At 41.3% G+C, this 17,083-nt stretch overlaps 2 protein-coding genes across 2 annotated transcripts; both read right to left on the bottom strand.

Annotated features, from left to right (window-relative positions):
• Positions 1–209: 209 nt before the first annotated feature.
• Positions 210–8,775, bottom strand: LOC122997291 (elongation of very long chain fatty acids protein 6-like). Its single transcript, XM_044373340.1, has 4 exons — positions 8,569–8,775; positions 6,562–6,693; positions 3,898–4,049; positions 210–2,577 (listed from the first exon to the last, which is right to left on the bottom strand). The coding sequence occupies exons 1-4, from the start codon at positions 8,670–8,672 to the stop codon at positions 2,147–2,149; spliced, it is 819 nt and encodes a 272-aa protein (XP_044229275.1). The 5' UTR covers positions 8,673–8,775; the 3' UTR covers positions 210–2,146.
• A 4,448-nt stretch (positions 8,776–13,223) lies between these two features.
• On the bottom strand, positions 13,224–16,523 carry LOC122997410 (protein starmaker-like). The gene is made up of 5 exons (XM_044373511.1): positions 16,498–16,523; positions 15,232–16,238; positions 14,462–14,830; positions 13,621–14,274; positions 13,224–13,276 (listed from the first exon to the last, which is right to left on the bottom strand). Exons 1-5 carry the CDS (start codon positions 16,521–16,523, stop codon positions 13,224–13,226), a joined length of 2,109 nt encoding a protein of 702 aa, XP_044229446.1.
• Between the last annotated feature and the right edge of the window lie 560 nt (positions 16,524–17,083).

Genomic DNA, 17,083 nt, shown 5'->3' with positions numbered 1-17,083 from the left:
GAAGAGCTTCATCCTGATAAGCAGAGTTTATAGTTTAACTGTGAAATCATTCTTCTGCTTATTTTAGTGAAGTTGCAACTTCAACAACTAAATTAAGAAAATGAAAAAGATACTTTATTCAGATTTTTTAAGCAACAAATAAAATATTTAAAACATGAACATCTTGATGTGGTTTCATTCATAAATATATTCAACACATTTAACAGCAGAAATCATAAATTCAGTGTTCATTCAGAAAATCCTGCCGTCATCTGTCAGCTCTCATTCAACTTGTTTCTTTAATAAAAACAGTTTCTCCTGCTGCTCGTTTCCTTCAAACTTCAGACAGAAACTTTCACAACGAAAAATAATCAAAGGACAGATTGCTGCGGAAGATCAGGTTTTTACAGACAGCTTCAGTAAAACAAGACAAACTCTCTCTGGTGCAAAATACCAACAAATAAGATGTACGAGCACACAATCATAAACATTCAAAGTGTGATTTACATGATTGAAATAAGTGAAAGATTTAAAGTACAAAGTGAAACACCACAGCGAGTGTTGGGAGACTTCCAGCCACCAAACAGGAGCCATCATATGTCAAATAAATACTAATTATCAATAAATAGAGACGAGAGTTTTCTTTGGTTTCTCAGCTGAAAACGTTGGAATGAAAAAACCAGAAAGACTTCAGACATCACATCTTCATCAAGTATCATTTTAACATCATGTAACAGAACACTGAACTGTTTGAGTGAAAACTGAACTCTATCGTTTTAATCAGTGAAAAGCTCAGACGACTCATTGACATTTTTGCTAGTTAAGTGTGTGATATAAGATGTGTTTAACAGTTAAAGTTGTTGGCAAATATTTGTTTCCAGAGTGCATATTTGTAGCTTTTATGGTTTTTAAAGTTAATATCTGTAGGAAGATGTCATCTTGCGCTCAGGGAACTTTTTTTTATTCTTTTCTGACATTTTAGACACTAAACGATTGATCGAAAACATTTAATAAAATCTTTAGTTGCAGCCTTAAATATGTCAAAATGAGTCAAATCTCCTGAGTGATCAGAGTGAAGGAGGCATCAAAATACTCTGCTGTATATTAAAATGGGATCCTCACCTTTATTTAATCTTATTGAACCTCCAGAAGTTAGAAACTGAACAGAATCATCAAACCAGATTAACCTGATTGGCTCCTCAGTGACACACTGGAGGTGCGGTGAACCAGTTAAACCAGTACAAGCCAGCTGGGAAACTTCCAGACTGACGAGAGACTCAACATGTAAACATCTCAGAGCTTCATCTCATCCCATTTTCATTAAATCCACAGATCTGATTTCTAACTGTCTGTGATGTTTTCCAGTTGGGATGATTCATGACTACATTTGTTATCAGGCCAATAAATAAATTAATGTGTATAAAAACTAAATAAATAAATCTGTATCAAACACTGCAGACTGGAAATGTTTTCAAAGTTGAGAATTAGTTTCTTGATTTAAAGTCTCAGATTTAGTTTCTGATCGAGATCATTTAGATCATTTTTCAACATTGATTCATGTCGTCATCGTTCAGCTTTGATCTCCATTATCTAGATCTATAAATAACTAATATCTGAACTCTTATCTTTATTGTCCCTCCAGTTTACAGGACAATAAAACTCTGAACAAGCTGCAGATGTTAAATAACGGTTTGATTTGCACATCTGTAATTTCAGCTGTGGAGTTTGTCTCTATTTTTCCTGCAGTTTGTACCAAAGTTCTTTGATCAGTGTAATTAGTTGTGTTAAGTTTAAAAGAAGAACGAATAAATATTATTTGAAACTTAAATGTTTTATATTTGTTGGATTTGTGAAGCATCACTGAACTCAAGTTAATCAAACTACCTCCGTTTGAACTAATTAGAACAAAATAATGAAAGGAACCTTCTGATGTGAGGTCTGATATTTTAACAACAGGAGGTTAAAATAAACTTCCTGTTTCTCCTGCAGGACGTCTGTTCATCACATCCCATGATGCTCTGGGTGTCATTCCGACACGTTTCCCTCCAAGTTCTTGTGATTTCAGATTCTTCTGACGTAAAAATTGTCAGATTTAAGTTTTTAAATATTTCAGCAGCTTCGATATCAGTCAGACAAATCTCCCATAATGCACCTGCTCCAGCTGTCTCTACTCGGCCTTGGTGGTCTTGTACTGGGCGCGGCGGCGCAGGTAGGTGTGGTAGAAGAAGTTGGAGAAGAGCAGCAGGTAGCTCAGGTACATGAGCGTGGCCCAGGTGATGTTGTCAAGGCGGGAGGGGCAGTCGCCCTGCTGCATCCAGCGATACACCAGCCCGCTCACCGTCAGCCCCATGGCCATCTGCAGGATCTGAGCGCTGGTGATGACCATGGCGAAGGGGCGCGGCACACGCAGGCTGGCGGCGCGCACCGCGTAGTAGCTGTACATGAGTGCGTGCACGCCGTAGTTCATGGTCATGAACCAGCCGCCGCCGGCCACCATGTCTTTGTAGGAGTACCAGGAGTACAGCAGCACGGTGATGTGGTGGTACCAGTGCAGGAACAGCAGCTTCTGCTTCCTCAGCACGATGAACGCCGTGTCGCCTGGGAAACAAACCAGAGGCTCCATTAGTGCTGGAGTCAATCCATCAGATTTACAATCTATGGTCATTTATCATCTGATAATCTGATGTCAGCGTCTCCAATGTGAAGCTTTATATCATTAAACTGAATATTTTGATCAGGGTTACACACACAAACACAGACAAATGAATCCATGATGAAAATGATTGTTCCGTATGGAGCATGGAAGTCCCGCCCACAGAGCAGCAGCTGGAGCTCTGATTGGCTGGCTGTTTGTGTGTGATGTCTCTTTAAGTTAAAAACAGCATCTTAAAACTGAAGCTGATCACAAAACAAAAACTGACTTAAGGACCAGTGTGTAAGATTTAGGGGATCAATTGGCAGAAATGGAAAATAATATTCATAAGTAAGCTTTGATTAGTGTATAATCATTTCATTACCTTAGAATGAGTCTTTATATCTACACAGGGAGCAGGTCCTCTTCCACGGAGCCTGCCATGTTTCTACAGTAGCCCGTAATGGACGTATGGAATGGATGTATTAATTGATCATAAACATGGTAATAGTCTAAAATTGTTGCAGTGACACACTAACACTAGTTTAGGTGATTTCTATAAATCAATCAATGCATTGTGGTTCTAAAAACACTTTTCATTTCATAATCAATAATGATTTTTATCCATGAGAACACGAAAAAAATCATATTGATTATTTGTTCATGTGTTAAAAATCTGCGAAAGTTTGACCCAGTTCGAGTCGATACAGCAGCAACACAGTAGAGTTCATGTTGTTCTCAGCTTGTTATAATCTGCTCTGTTTAAACTGACATGTCGCTTTGCTATTGATTGTTAATAACTTATGTATCTTTTGAATGTCATCTGCACATCGTTTGTACAAGAAACAATAAATCTGTGACAGTTTGTAGGTGAAGCTTGTTGTGTGTAACACTGGTTCCCAGTAACACTGGGCTAAAGGTAACCTGATATCATGTTTATTGATCCAAACTGGATCAAACTTTAACTAAAAGACTTTAATAAAATTTAAACATTCCAAAACAACATAAAATATCCAAAAACAGTGAACAATCCATCACTCTGATGTACTCCTTATGAAGTAATGAACCAGTTAAACTGTATGAAGTGATGAACCAGTTAAACTGAGTGTATATAAAGTGATGAACCAGTTAAACTGTATGAAGTGATGAACCAGTTAAACTGAGTGTATATGAAGTGATGAACCAGTTAAACTGTATAAAGTGATGAACCAGTTAAACTGTATGAAGTGATGAACCAGTTAAACTGTATGAAGTGATGAACCAGTGAAGTGAGTGGATGAACTGACCGAGCTCTGGCGCTTTGCTCAGGACGAAGGCGTAGGCCCAGAACTTGCTGATTGGTCCGTTGTAGAAGCTCTGGTCACAGACGGAGTGTCTGAAGCCGCTGCTGCTCAGGATGTGAAACATGTAGGAGCCGGTTCGAATCGCACCAACGATACTAAACACAAAAACACACAGAAACAAAAACTTCACCGACAGGAACAAAGATCACAGCTGCGGCAGAAATATACCGAGACTTTAACACATTTACAGTTTCTAACAGTCAATTTGTCTTTCTGAGTTCAGCATCCAGGAGAGAGCCTGGATGATGTTCACTGCGTCTCTAGTCCAGACTTGTGTTCACTGCGTCTCTGGTCCAGACTTGTGTTCACTGCGTCTCTGGTCCAGACTTGTGTTCACTGCGTCTCTGGTCCAGACTTGTGTTCACTGCGTCTCTGGTCCAGACTTGTGTTCACTGCGTCTCTGGTCCAGACTTGTGTTCACTGCATCTCTAGTCCAGACTTGTGTTCACTGCGTCTCTGGTCCAGACTTGTGTTCACTGCGTCTCTGGTCCAGACTTGTGTTCACTGCATCTCTAGTCCAGACTTGTGTTCACTGCGTCTCTGGTCCAGACTTGTGTTCACTGCATCTCTAGTCCAGACTTGTGTTCACTGCGTCTCTGGTCCAGACTTGTGTTCACTGCATCTCTAGTCCAGACTTGTGTTCACTGCGTCTCTGGTCCAGACTTGTGTTCACTGCGTCTCTGGTCCAGAGTTGTGCTCAGTTTACTCGAGCCAGCCAGCATGCAGACTCAGTGAGCTTTGTGGACTCAGATGAGTGGAAGATGGTTTAGTTTCCCGCAGAGCGTGATGCATCACATGACGGCTGACAGCAGAGTCGAGCTACAGCTCTGCATTGTTTCCCAGAGGACAAAACAAACACGCCTGAGCTGCAATCGTCCCCGGGTGCATGATGATGGATAGCTTGTTACCATGGAGACCGCAGCAGAGCTCGTTGGCTCAAACTTCTCTTCAGTGACGGCACTAACAGCGCGTCACTGGTTACCATGGAGATGGTTAAAGGTTGTTTGTCAGGAGGAGGAGACGCTAAGGTCGCCTGAGAAACGACTCAGTCAGGACATGTGAGAGCCAAACTCAAGTGTGGACAAAATAACAGAAACACCTGAGCAAATTCCTGTCAGATTGTCACATGTTGTGTTTTCTTCAAACCACAGAGTCCATTTCTTTTGGCTGCATCATTCCACAACTGCAACTAATGATTGTTTTCATTATCAATTAACCTACTTATTATTTTCTTGATTCATTGTCTATGAAATGTTAAAAAAAAAGTGAAAAAATATTTTTAATAATAATAATTTGTTTGAATAACAGCACAAAACCTCAAGAAATTCAATTTACTGTCAAATATGACAAAGAAAGTCAGCAAATTGTCACATCTGAGAAGGTGGAACCAGATACTTTTTGGTATTTTTGCTTGAAAAATGACTGACAATTAAATTGATTATCAGAAGGTTGCAGATTCAACATCACTCCATCAAATGGAAGTATTGTTCATGTCTGCTGCATCATTTTAGACATTTACCCAAAGATTCAGGCCAATTTAGACTACATGGCCAAAAGTATGTGGACAGTGTAACATATTCATGAATCTGCTGCTTTAACAGCCTCCACTCTGCAAATGTTGGAACCTGCTACAGGATGAGTCTGATTCACAGTCCATCTCAGAAGTGTTGAAAGGTCGGAAGTCAACTTGTTCCACAAACTGTGTTGAAACAGCAAAGACACACAAACACAAAGCTGGAAGCACACTAATGTAAAAACAGCAGTTCAGGATCCAAACGAGGGTCCCACTGCAAATCTGTTCCACAAAAATGTTTATATTTCTGCTTTTTTCTTGCAAAATACTGGATATTCTCCATCTTCAGGTCTCTAAAATCCCTCACATGACAGAGCCAGGAAGGTTAGAGACCACTGGTCTAAAATATCATTGTTTGCTGAAGCATTAATCTTAAAGGAGGTTCCCAGTGTTCCCAGTGTTCCCAGTGTGTGTTAAACCAGCAGCAGTCAGGTGTCTGTAATCATTCCTCCTGTTCATACTGGATATTAAAGATCCTTCAAATGTTCTTTAATGTTAGTGATGGAGGATAAAATCCACAGTGTGTCCACACAGTCATTTAAAGTCTGTGTGAAGCTTCTATTCAGCTTCAGCAGTCTGAGTTAGTCATATCAAGTGGATATCTGACACATTTACAGTCTTTTTAGCATCAAATTCCCTCTTTGTGTTTCCTCGGACAGTGTTTCCCTGTTGAGCTGCAGGTGGAAGTATAGTAACAAAAAGAGGAACTTTGGCACTAAAAAGACTGTAACGTTGAAAGATATCTACTTGATTTGACTCATTTGGACGCTGAAGCTTCATATTAGCTTCAGACTGTGGATTTTGTCCTCCATCACTTCCATTGTAAGGTCATTATGAAGGGATCTTCTAATGGTCAGTATGAACAGGAGGAATGATTACAGACAGATAAGTAAAATTGTGACCTTTAAGATTAAAGATCCAGAGAACACTGCAGTGTGTGAGCAGGGCTGTCCACACACACACACACACACACACACACACACACACACACACACACACACACACACACTTTATGTGTCTCAGGTGAGTGTTACCTGAAGAGAGCGAGGCTGAGCGACCAGACAACCAGCGGCCGCCGCAGGTTCATCTTGGGGCGGGGCTTCATGTAGTGCTGACCTCCAAACACCAGGGCGGCGTACATAGCGCTGAACACAAAGGACGTACTCCTGCAGGGAAACAAGTGCAAACTCAGGTCGGCTTTAACTCCAGCGTGCAGAGTTTAAAGGACCACGCTGTGCTTTTACATGTTCACGCCAAGTAACTTCTATCTGCTTCTTTGGTCACTTCCCAAAACTATTTCTGCTTCTGTAATATTTAGCAGAATTCTCTATATGTTCAGGCGATAAATCCGCCTTCAAATTCAGTGCTTCATCCATCAAAACACATTTCTAACTCACTGGAAATTATGATTTCATCTTTTATCTGAGAGTATCACAGATCATTAAAACTACTCATTTAATAACTTAAGTGAGAATCAGACTGAGTTTTATCATGATGAACACAAACTCCTTTAATCAGCCACCACGTAAAACTAACAAATCAGGTCAAAAATTACCATAAAAAGCCTGATAATTAAAGCTGCAACTAATGATTATTTTCATCATCCATTAATTTGTCAATGATTTTCCCCATAATCAATAAGCTGTTAGTTGATCTATAAAATGTGGATCAGTGTTTCCCAAAGACGACGTCCTCAAATGTCTTGTTTTCTCTTCAGTTTACTGTCATAAAGATTAAAGACACCAGAAAATATTCACATTTAACAAGCTGCAATCAGAGAATTTGAACTTTTTCTTCTTGAAAAATGACTCAAAACAATTAATTTATTATCAGTATAGTTGCAGATTATTTTTGTTGATTGACTAATCAATTAATTGACTAATGGTTGCAGCTCTGACTGATAATTGTAATTGTTGCTCAACTTCTTTACATCATTAATTTATTTATTTGTTTGTTTGTTTATTTGTTTGTTTCCAGACGTTGCAACACAACTTCATCTATATTTAAGTTTCATTAACAGTTTTACTTTATTTAGATTCGAGTCTTTTATTCATTCTTATCATCTTTTCATGAACATGTCTGAGTTTGTCTCTTTTAAATCACAAACTTTGAGACTGAACAGCTTCACTGAGCAAAGAGTCAAACTGTTACTTAGCAACAACAGATAAACAAACTCCATCAAACACAGCAGGTGTTAAATAGCTGAGACACGACTGTTACATCACTTCACACATTTATCTTTAACAGTTTCAACATCTAAACAAATCAATGCTTTTAAATTTAAATTAGGATTTAATTTGTGAACTTTATGAATTGATCCTGTAAATCTATTTACAGGAAGTTTCCGGCACATATTTGAGTGTTTCATCATCTCTGGGAGGGACAGGGTGGAAACTTTTAACTGGGCCGACTGGATAGAAAGTCAACATACCACAGATACACCAGTGTGACGTCACTGCAGTGACTCACCTGTGTTACACCTGTAGCACTGACCAGATTTATGTAATCTCACACATACGTAACTTTAATGAGTTTGTCCCAAATCTCCACTGTTCCTCTGTGAAGAGAGAAACTCTCAGTAGAACCTGGTGGCAAATCTTTAAGATTCCTGGTTTATCTGATCTAAGAGTCGTTTCACTTCTGAAAAGTAAAACCAGCATCAAGAAAAAAACCTTTGCCCCCCCCCCACCGGGTCCCTCTGCCCCGCCGGTCCCTCTGCCCCCCCCCCCCCGGGTCCCTCTGCCCCCCCCCACCGGGTCCCTCTGCCCCGCCGGTCCCTCTGCCCCCCCCCCCCCCCCCCCCCGGGTCGTTCAGTATCGAGCAAACCGGTTAAGTTGGAAGTTTGTTGGCATTTGTACTGTTTGCCCCCCCCCCCATGCGCCCCCATGCGCCCCCTCCTTCAGTCACATTGTCAGCACTACATACATTTCCTGGTAAGAGGTTAATTTGAAAACATCTACATATTTAAATGTGAGGTTGAACTAATCCTGACTGTGTTTGAAACCTTCAGAGGAAGAAGCTGAGTGAAATAAAAATCTTACCAGTTCGCCTGCATCCACGCGATCGCTCCTCTCTCATCGAAGCGTCGCTCGAAGCTGAAGGCGAACAGCTGGAGCTGAAGCTGCGTCTCATTCAGCTGCAGCATGTTTGCTTCCAGTAATGTTTGTTCCGCTAAATGATGTAGAAACTGTCTCCGTCTGTCCTCTTCGCTGTCTGTCTTCTCTCTGACTGTCCTCTCACCTGGCTCCGTCCTCATTAAAGCCTGCTGGCAGGGGGCGGGGTCTGTTTGGCGGGGCGGGGTATGTCGGTAAGGGGCGGGGTCTGTTGACATGGGGCGGAGTCTGTTTGTAGGGGGCGGGTCTGTTGGTAGGGGCGGGGTCTGTTTGTAGGGGGCGGGGTCTGTCCACTGCCTTTACTGGAATAAAAAACTAAAAACATAAATAGAACAAGGTAACATTAAAACATAACAAGTGTTTGTTTACTGAATCTTTAACGTTATTCTAACAGAGAAAATACGTGAACCTGTTAATCAATAAATTACATTTCATTATATAATATTTATCTATTTAAGATTCAGTCAGCAAAAATAAAGCTTCATTAGAAAATACTTATTTCGACGTTTTTACTCACAATTCAACAACACAAGTAGATGAAAAAATGAGATTCTGAAAATAAAACTGAAGCATTTTTAGAAATAATTTGTAATGTTATGAGATTAAAATCGTAATATTGACTAATAATTACAAGAGTTTGAGAATAAATGTAATCTGATGATAAAATTATGATTTGACTCCACAGACAGAAGTTTGACTGCTGAAAGTAAAAGTAAGAAAAGCAGAAACTGATTGTTATCATGTGATGCTACTTTCTACATTTCAGAGGGAAATATTGTACTTTCTACTCCACTACATTTATTTGACAGCTTTAGTTACTTTTCAGATGAAGATTTGACACAATGGATAATATAACAAGCTTTTAAAATACAACACATTGTTAAAGATGAAACCAGTGGTTTCCAACCTTTTTGGCTTTTGACGTCTTACAAAAAGCAGTGTGTAGTCGGGGTCACATTTCACATGTCTATGAGTTGTTAACAGCTCCACCAAATAGTGATTTTTCCCTCTAAACTTCTCACATGCTTTCATTTCAATAAATGTTCAAATGATCCAATATTTCAGCAAAAATCAAAGATTAGAGAAAAAGTCCAAAAACTGAAAACAGATTTGTGTATCAGAACTTTGTTTTTTCTTCTTTCCTCTCCCATTAATCATCTCACCACCCCTCAGATTTATCTGCTGACCCTTTGGAGGGGCCCGACCCCTAGGTTGGGAACCACTGGACTAAACTAGCTAACTGTATATAAAGTAGTGTAAACTAGCTCCACCTCCAGCAGCTACAACAGTAACATGCTGCTCTAACACTGATGCTTCACTATTAATAATCTAATGATGTCATATATAATAATATATCAGTCAGAGGGACCAAACCACTACTTTTACTGCAATACTTTAACTACATCAAGCTCATAATACTTATGTACTTTTACTGCAATACTTTAACTACATCAAGCTCATAATACTTATGTACTTTTACTGCAGGAGCTGAAGTACAAATCCAGTTTCCATGTACTTTTACTTATACTGTAATGGAGTATTTTTACATCGCTGTATTGGTACTTTTACTGTACTAAAGGGTCTTCTGGAGCTTTCAGCATGAGTTCAGATTATTTTGTAAGACTTTATTTTGTAGAATTAGGACTTTACTCTTTAAATATCACAAGTATTCTTGAAATCTCAGTTTGTTTTTCCGGTCTGACGTCTCCTTACGTTATCGTTACGTCACCTAAACGATGCGGAAGTGTAAGTCACCGTGGAGAACGTAAACTAATGTGTGCAGCCGCCCAAAAAAACACCGAAAACAGGCGGAGAGGAAGAACCGGACAAAGAACCGGAGGACGAACCGGAGGAAGGACCGGACACGGCGGACCGAACACCTGCAGATGCACTTTGACCGCTACCGGCATGTAACGTAACTTAGCTAACCGTTACTGCCCTCTGTGGCCGTCGGTCCGCTCGTTACCGACAGCGTTACCGTCCATTGGACCGACGGGCTGAGTCAGAGTCCATGTCGGTTCCCCTGCTGTGTTGCACGGGTCGCTAGAGAGCTGCGAGCCCGCTACATCCCGTCCTGTCGGAGGTAAGTGCACGTCAAGCGGAACTCCTTTAAATAAAATCTCATTTTAACATTTACTTTATTATCAGCTAAATTTCACAGATGTTCGGATGTGACTGAAGGTGTTTTCAGATGAGCTAACATCTCCTCATGAATTCGGCGTATATTTAAGTCCAGCAGGCAGCAGTTAGTTGGAGTAAAATGTCCATTTTTACAACCGTCCGTGTGTTTGTGGCGGTGATTCAGACCAGCGGTCCGCCCTGCTGAGCGGCGGCCAGCGGCCACATTACAGGTCTGCTGGGCTGCTGGGCAGAAATATAAACACATGTAAACATGCCGAACTCAACAGTATATTCCCGGGATTTATTAAAGGCTTTGGGTCATCTGTTAATCGATAAGCACTCCGGAAATAAACAAGGGGAGGATTAAACTGACAGATCTTTGAAAGGAGTTCGGCGGTCTGGCGGTTGAAGAGCAGCGGGTGTCCGAGCTCGAAAAGGCAGCAGAAACGCGTCTTTTTGTCAAACATACCCGCCAAAAGAGCTTCTTACTCTTAAACAAAGTACGCATGAGCATGTTTTGTGTTTGTATTTTGGTTTTTGGGTCCAGCTGGAGAGAAAATGGATAAAGTGAAGTCCTGTGCTCATCAGTCAGGACCAGAGAGGAGCCTCAAACTAAACACCAACACACATTTCTATCTAAAATCTGCTTCTGTTCAATCAATGTGTCTTAAAAAGTAACGTGTTCATTCAGCTGTTAAAACCTCAGTTTACAGCAAAGCTCTACAGTTATTTTCACTTTCATTATCGGCTCTTTTTTCAACTAAATGTTTATAAATATTCTTCAGAATACATTAAATATATATTATACTAAAATATAATTTGGTCTCTTAAATATCTAGAGCTGCAACTAACGAATATTTTCATTATCGACTAATCTGTCGATTTTTTTTCTGGGTTAATCAATTAGTTGTTTGGTCCATAAAATGTCAGAAAATGGTGAAAAATATTGATCAGTATTTCCCAAAGACGACGTCCTCAAATGTCTCATTTTGTCCACAAAGATCTTCGGTTTACTGTCACAGAGACTAAAGAAACCAGAAAATATTCACATTTTACAAGCTGGAATCAGAGAATTTGGACTTTTTTTCTTAAAAATGACTCAAAACAATTAATTGATTATCAGAATAGTTGCTGATTAATGTAATAGTTGGAAACTAATCAATTAATTGACTAATGGTTGCAGCTCTAAATATATCATAAATAATAGATGATAGATACTCGTCAGAAACTGATAACTTTGAATGAATGGATGGTTTATTTCAGTCATACAACAGTTTGTGGGATCTGCAACTGATAAAATCATCATCAGACATGTTCACACAATAAATATTCACACAATCAATGATCAGAAAAGGAATCAGCTGAAGTCCAAGACTTATTCTTTCCTGTCCTATACATCCTAGACTTTGTCTTACACTTTCATTTGCTTTTTGTTTTTACTTTATTTTACCACAATATAAAGAAACCGAGTAAATCATCAAACTGAAGAAGCAGCAACCAGCAAATGTTTGTGATTTTCAACTGACTTTAACGAGGTATTGATCACATCAAACACTTTGGACACCTTTTCGTTCAAGGGTTTTTCTTACAGACGGTGACACATTAAAGGAAAAACTGGTCCAGGTCTGAGTACTGGACCCCTACAGTGAGGGGGTCTGGGGGCTCTGTTATGCTGGCATGGTTTGGGTCCACTTGTCCCCTTAGAGGGAAGAGTCACTGCTAATCAATACAAAGTAGTTGTGAGTGATCGGCTCTATCCTGATGGGAGTGGTCTCTTCCAGGATGACGATGAATGATGTGAATCAGATGTTACGACCTTCACAGTCACAAGATCTCAACCCAGCTGACATGTTAGACAGCGCTCTGCATCATCATCATCATCACAACACCACATGATCAATGATGTTATTGATCCTCTCCACCACCATCATCACAACACCACATGAGGAAGATCTTTATGAAGGATGATGTTCATCCTTCCAGAAGAGTTCAGACACTGTAGGATCAATGAGGAACACCATTCTTCAAAAAGATATTCCCTCATTTAAAAAGGAAAAACTGAAACATCACACTGACACAAGTATTCCGACACTTGTAATTTAGCTCAGGTGGCTCCATTTCTCTAGGTTCTCTCTTAGATGTTTCTAGACCTTGATTGGAGTCCACTTATGGTAAATTCAATTGATTGGGCAGATTTGGAAAGGAACACACCACCTGTCTATACAAGGTCTCACAGCTGACAATGAATATCAGAGCAAAAACTAAGCCATGAGGTTGAAGGACCTGCCTGCAGAGCTCAGAGACAGGATTGTGTTATGGGACAAATCTGATGAAGGCTACAAAAACATTCTGCTGCATTGAAGGTTCCCAAGAACCTTCCTGAAATGGAAGAAGTTTGTTACAACCGGGACTCTTCCCAGAGCCGCCCGGCCAAACTGAGCCATCAGGGGAGAAGAGCTTTGTTAAGAGAGGTGACCAAGAACCTGATGGTCACTCTGGCTGAGCTCCAGAGATCCTGTGTGGAGATGAGAGAAACTTCCAGGAGGAAAACCATCACTGCAACACTCCACCGATCTGATCTTTATAGTGTTTATGGAGTTTTGAGTGTAGATTGATGAGGGAAAAAATGAATTTAAACGAATTTAGCATCAGGCTGCAACATAACATGTGAAGAGAGTGAAGTGTGTTTAATTGTTGCGTTCCCTCTTTACTGAAAGTTCAGCTCTCTGTTGAACATTTCTCTCTGTGTGCTGATTAAAAACAGCGAAGCAACAAAACAGATTTGATTAAAACATTTTAGCATCGCTGAGAGTGAATCTGAATATTTAATTAACCTGAAGCTGCAACAGACGCGTTTACTGGAGCCTTTATAACTCTGCAAGGACGACCAGGAGGACTCACTGGAGACACTGGTGTGTTCTTGGTCACTGGTGTGTTTTTGGTCACTGGTGTGTTCTTGGTCACTGGCGTGTTCTAGATCACTGGTGTGTTCTAGATCACTGGTGTGTTCTTGGTCACTGGCGTGTTCTAGATCACTGGCGTGTTCTAGATCACTGGCGTGTTCTTGGTCACTGGCGTGTTCTTGGTCACTGGCGTGTTCTAGATCACTGGCGTGTTCTAGATCACTGGCGTGTTCTAGATCACTGGCGTGTTCTTGGTCACTGGCGTGTTCTTGGTCACTGGCGTGTTCTAGACCACTGGCGTGTTCTTGGTCACTGGCGTGTTCTAGATCACTGGTGTGTTCTTGGTCACTGGCGTGTTCTAGATCACTGGTGTGTTCTAGATCACTGGTGTGTTCTAGATCACTGGTGTGTTCTAGATCACTGATGTGTTCTAGATCACTGGCGTGTTCTAGATCACTGGTGTGTTCTTGGTCACTGGCGTGTTCTAGATCACTGGTGTGTTCTAGATCACTGATGTGTTCTAGATCACTGGCGTGTTCTAGATCACTGGTGTGGTCTTGGTCACTGGCGTGTTCTAGATCACTGGTGTGTTCTAGATCACTGGTGTGGTCTTGGTCACGGCGTGTTTTTGGTCACTGGTGTGTTCTAGATCACTGGCGTGTTCTTGATCACTGGTGTGTTCTTGGTCACTGGTGTGTTTTTGATCACTGGTGTGGTCTTGGTCACTGGTGTGTTCTAGGTCACTGGTGTGGTCTTGGTCACTGGTGTGTTCTTGGTCACGGCGTGTTTTTGGTCACTGGTGTGGTCTAGATCACTGGTGTGTTTTTGGTCACTGGCGTGTTCTAGATCACTGGTGTGTTCTAGATCACTGGCGTGTTCTAGATCACTGGTGTGGTCTAGATCACTGGTGTGGTCTTGGTCACTGGCGTGTTCTAGATCACTGGTGTGTTCTAGATTACTGGTGTGTTCTAGATCACTGGCGTGTTCTAGATCACTGGCGTGTTCTAGATCACTGGTGTGGTCTTGGTCACCGGCGTGTTCTAGATCACTGGTGTGTTCTAGATCACTGGCGTGTTCTAGATCACTGGTGGGGTCTTGGTCACTGGCGTGTTCTAGATCACTGGTGTGGTCTTGGTCACTGATGTGGTCTTGGTCACTGGTGTGGTCTTGGTCACGGCGTGTTTTTGGTCACTGGTGTGTTCTAGATCACTGGCATGTTCTAGATCACTGGCGTGTTTTTGGTCACTGGCGTGTTTTTGATCACTGGCGTGTTTTTGATCACTGGTGTGTTCTTGGTCACTGGTGTGTTCTAGATCACTGGCATGTTCTAGATCACTGGCGTGTTCTAGATCACTGGTGTGTTCTTGGTCACTGGTGTGATCTAGATCACTGGTGTGTTTGATCACTGGTGTGTTCTTGGTCACTGGTGTGTTCTAGATCACTGGTGTGTTCTTGGTCACTGGTGTGATCTAGATCACTGGCATGTTCTAGATCACTGGTGTGTTCTAGATCACTGGCATGTTCTAGATCGCTGGTGTGTTCTTGGTCACAGCGTGTTTTTGGTCACTGGCGTGTTCTAGATCACTGGTGTGTTCTAGATCACTGGTGTGTTCTAGATCACTGGTGTGTTCTAGATCACTGGTGTGTTCTAGATCACTGGTGTGTTCTTGGTCACTGGCGTGTTCTAGATCACTGGCGTGTTCTTGGTCACTGGCGTGTTCTTGGTCACTGGCGTGTTCTTGGTCACTGGCGTGTTCTTGGTCACTGGCGTGTTCTAGATCACTGGTGTGTTCTAGATCACTGGTGTGTTCTTGGTCACTGGCGTGTTCTAGATCACTGGTGTGTTCTAGATCACTGGTGTGTTCTTGGTCACTGGTGTGTTCTTGGTCACTGGCGTGTTCTAGATCACTGGTGTGTTCTTGGTCACGGGCGTGTTCTTGGTCACTGGCGTGTTCTAGATCACTGGTGTGTTCTTGGTCACTGGTGTGTTCTTGGTCACCGGCATGTTCTTGGTCACCGGCGTGTTCTTGGTCACTGGCGTGTTCTAGATCACTGGTGTGTTCTTGGTCACTGGCGTGTTCTAGATCACTGGTGTGTTCTTGGTCACTGGCGTGTTCTAGATCACCGGCGTGTTCTTGGTCACTGGTGTGGTCTTGGTCACCGGCGTGTTCTTGGTCACTGGTGTGTTCTTGGTCACTGGTGTGTTCTAGATCACTGGTGTGTTCTTGGTCACTGGTGTGATCTAGATCACTGGCGTGTTTTTGGTCACTGGCGTGTTTTTGGTCACTGGCGTGTTTTTGATCACTGGTGTGTTCTTGGTCACTGGTGTGTTCTAGATCACTGGCGTGTTCTAGATCACTGGCGTGTTCTAGATCACTGGTGTGTTCTTGGTCACTGGCGTGTTCTAGATCACTGGTGTGTTTTTGATCACTGGTGTGTTCTTGGTCACTGGTGTGTTCTAGATCACTGGTGTGTTCTTGGTCACTGGTGTGATCTAGATCACTGGTGTGTTCTTGGTCACTGGTGTGATCTAGATCACTGGTGTGTTTTTGATCACTGGTGTGTTCTTGGTCACTGGCGTGTTTTTGGAAAGATGGTTTTCACTTCCGACAGATCAGATTAAATCACGTCCACTGAGGTCATCAAGAGAAATATCAGCAGAGAAACGAAGACGCTGCTTCATCAACAGGAGAGAAACTCAGAAACTGGTGAGAAGAAACTTTTATTCAACAGTTTTTAAAGTAAGTTTTCTGAATGTGAAGCTGAAACCTGAACGTGTTTCTTTAATCGACAGCAGAGCTGCAGGAGGACGACGTGTCTGTGAACGTCTCACCTGCAGAGTGAAAAGTCATCGACCATCCAGGTAACATGAACATTAATATGTCATTTAGTTTATTGTCTTCAGTCATCGTGACAGGTTCAACTCAACAACTGGATCAACATCTGTTATTGATACCAAGTGCATGAACACAAAACCTAACAAATCCCTGAAAATAAAAACAAACAAATAATACTGATAATACAAAGATGACCAGATATTATAATGATTTAATAACAATGATAATAATAATAATGCCAGCTAGTTATCACTGCTGATATTCCTCACAGACAGGATGTAAGAGTGAGATTCAAACAAGAACGTTGGTTTTCTGCGAAGTTTCCTGAAATCCAACTATTAGTTCTAAAATATAATTTAATTACTTCTGGATTTCATTAATTGAACAGTGTCTGTATGTTAAACAGTTTAAACTCTGTAAACAGAAGTTCAGACACTTTAAATGCAGCTCAGAGTCTCTTAAATTCTACAAACATTCATACTTTAAGAAGAGCAAGAACTTTGTGTTCACAGTTAAACTGAACATAATACGAGCTGCATCTCTATATAATATATAGAAAGTGTCCAGAGAAGGTGGAGTCTG

Source organism: Thunnus albacares, chromosome 14 (genome assembly GCF_914725855.1).
Source record: "Thunnus albacares chromosome 14, fThuAlb1.1, whole genome shotgun sequence".
In the NCBI taxonomy this organism is placed as follows: Eukaryota; Metazoa; Chordata; class Actinopteri; order Scombriformes; family Scombridae; genus Thunnus; species Thunnus albacares.
Note: the sequence above shows the minus strand (reverse complement) of the source record. Positions and strands in the feature narration are given on the sequence as shown.

Bases quoted from the DNA above. Each gene is read 5' to 3' on its own strand.
- LOC122997291 (XM_044373340.1), bottom strand. From the start codon at position 8,672: ATGCTGCAGCTGAATGAGACGCAGCTTCAGCTCCAGCTGTTCGCCTTC. The intron at 4,050-6,561 runs GTAACACTCACC...TTTTGTGTTTAG, and splicing joins CTCAGCCTCGCTCTCTTCAG to TATCGTTGGTGCGATTCGAA. The intron at 2,578-3,897 runs GTCAGTTCATCC...TTTGTTTCCCAG, and splicing joins GAGCAAAGCGCCAGAGCTCG to GCGACACGGCGTTCATCGTG.
- LOC122997410 (XM_044373511.1), bottom strand. From the start codon at position 16,523: ATGGTCGATGACTTTTCACTCTGCAG. The intron at 14,831-15,231 runs GTGACCAAAAAC...GCCGTGACCAAG, and splicing joins CAGTGATCTAGAACACGCCA to ACCACACCAGTGACCAAGAC. The intron at 13,277-13,620 runs GTAAACGCGTCT...ATCTCCACACAG, and splicing joins GCAGAGTTATAAAGGCTCCA to GATCTCTGGAGCTCAGCCAG.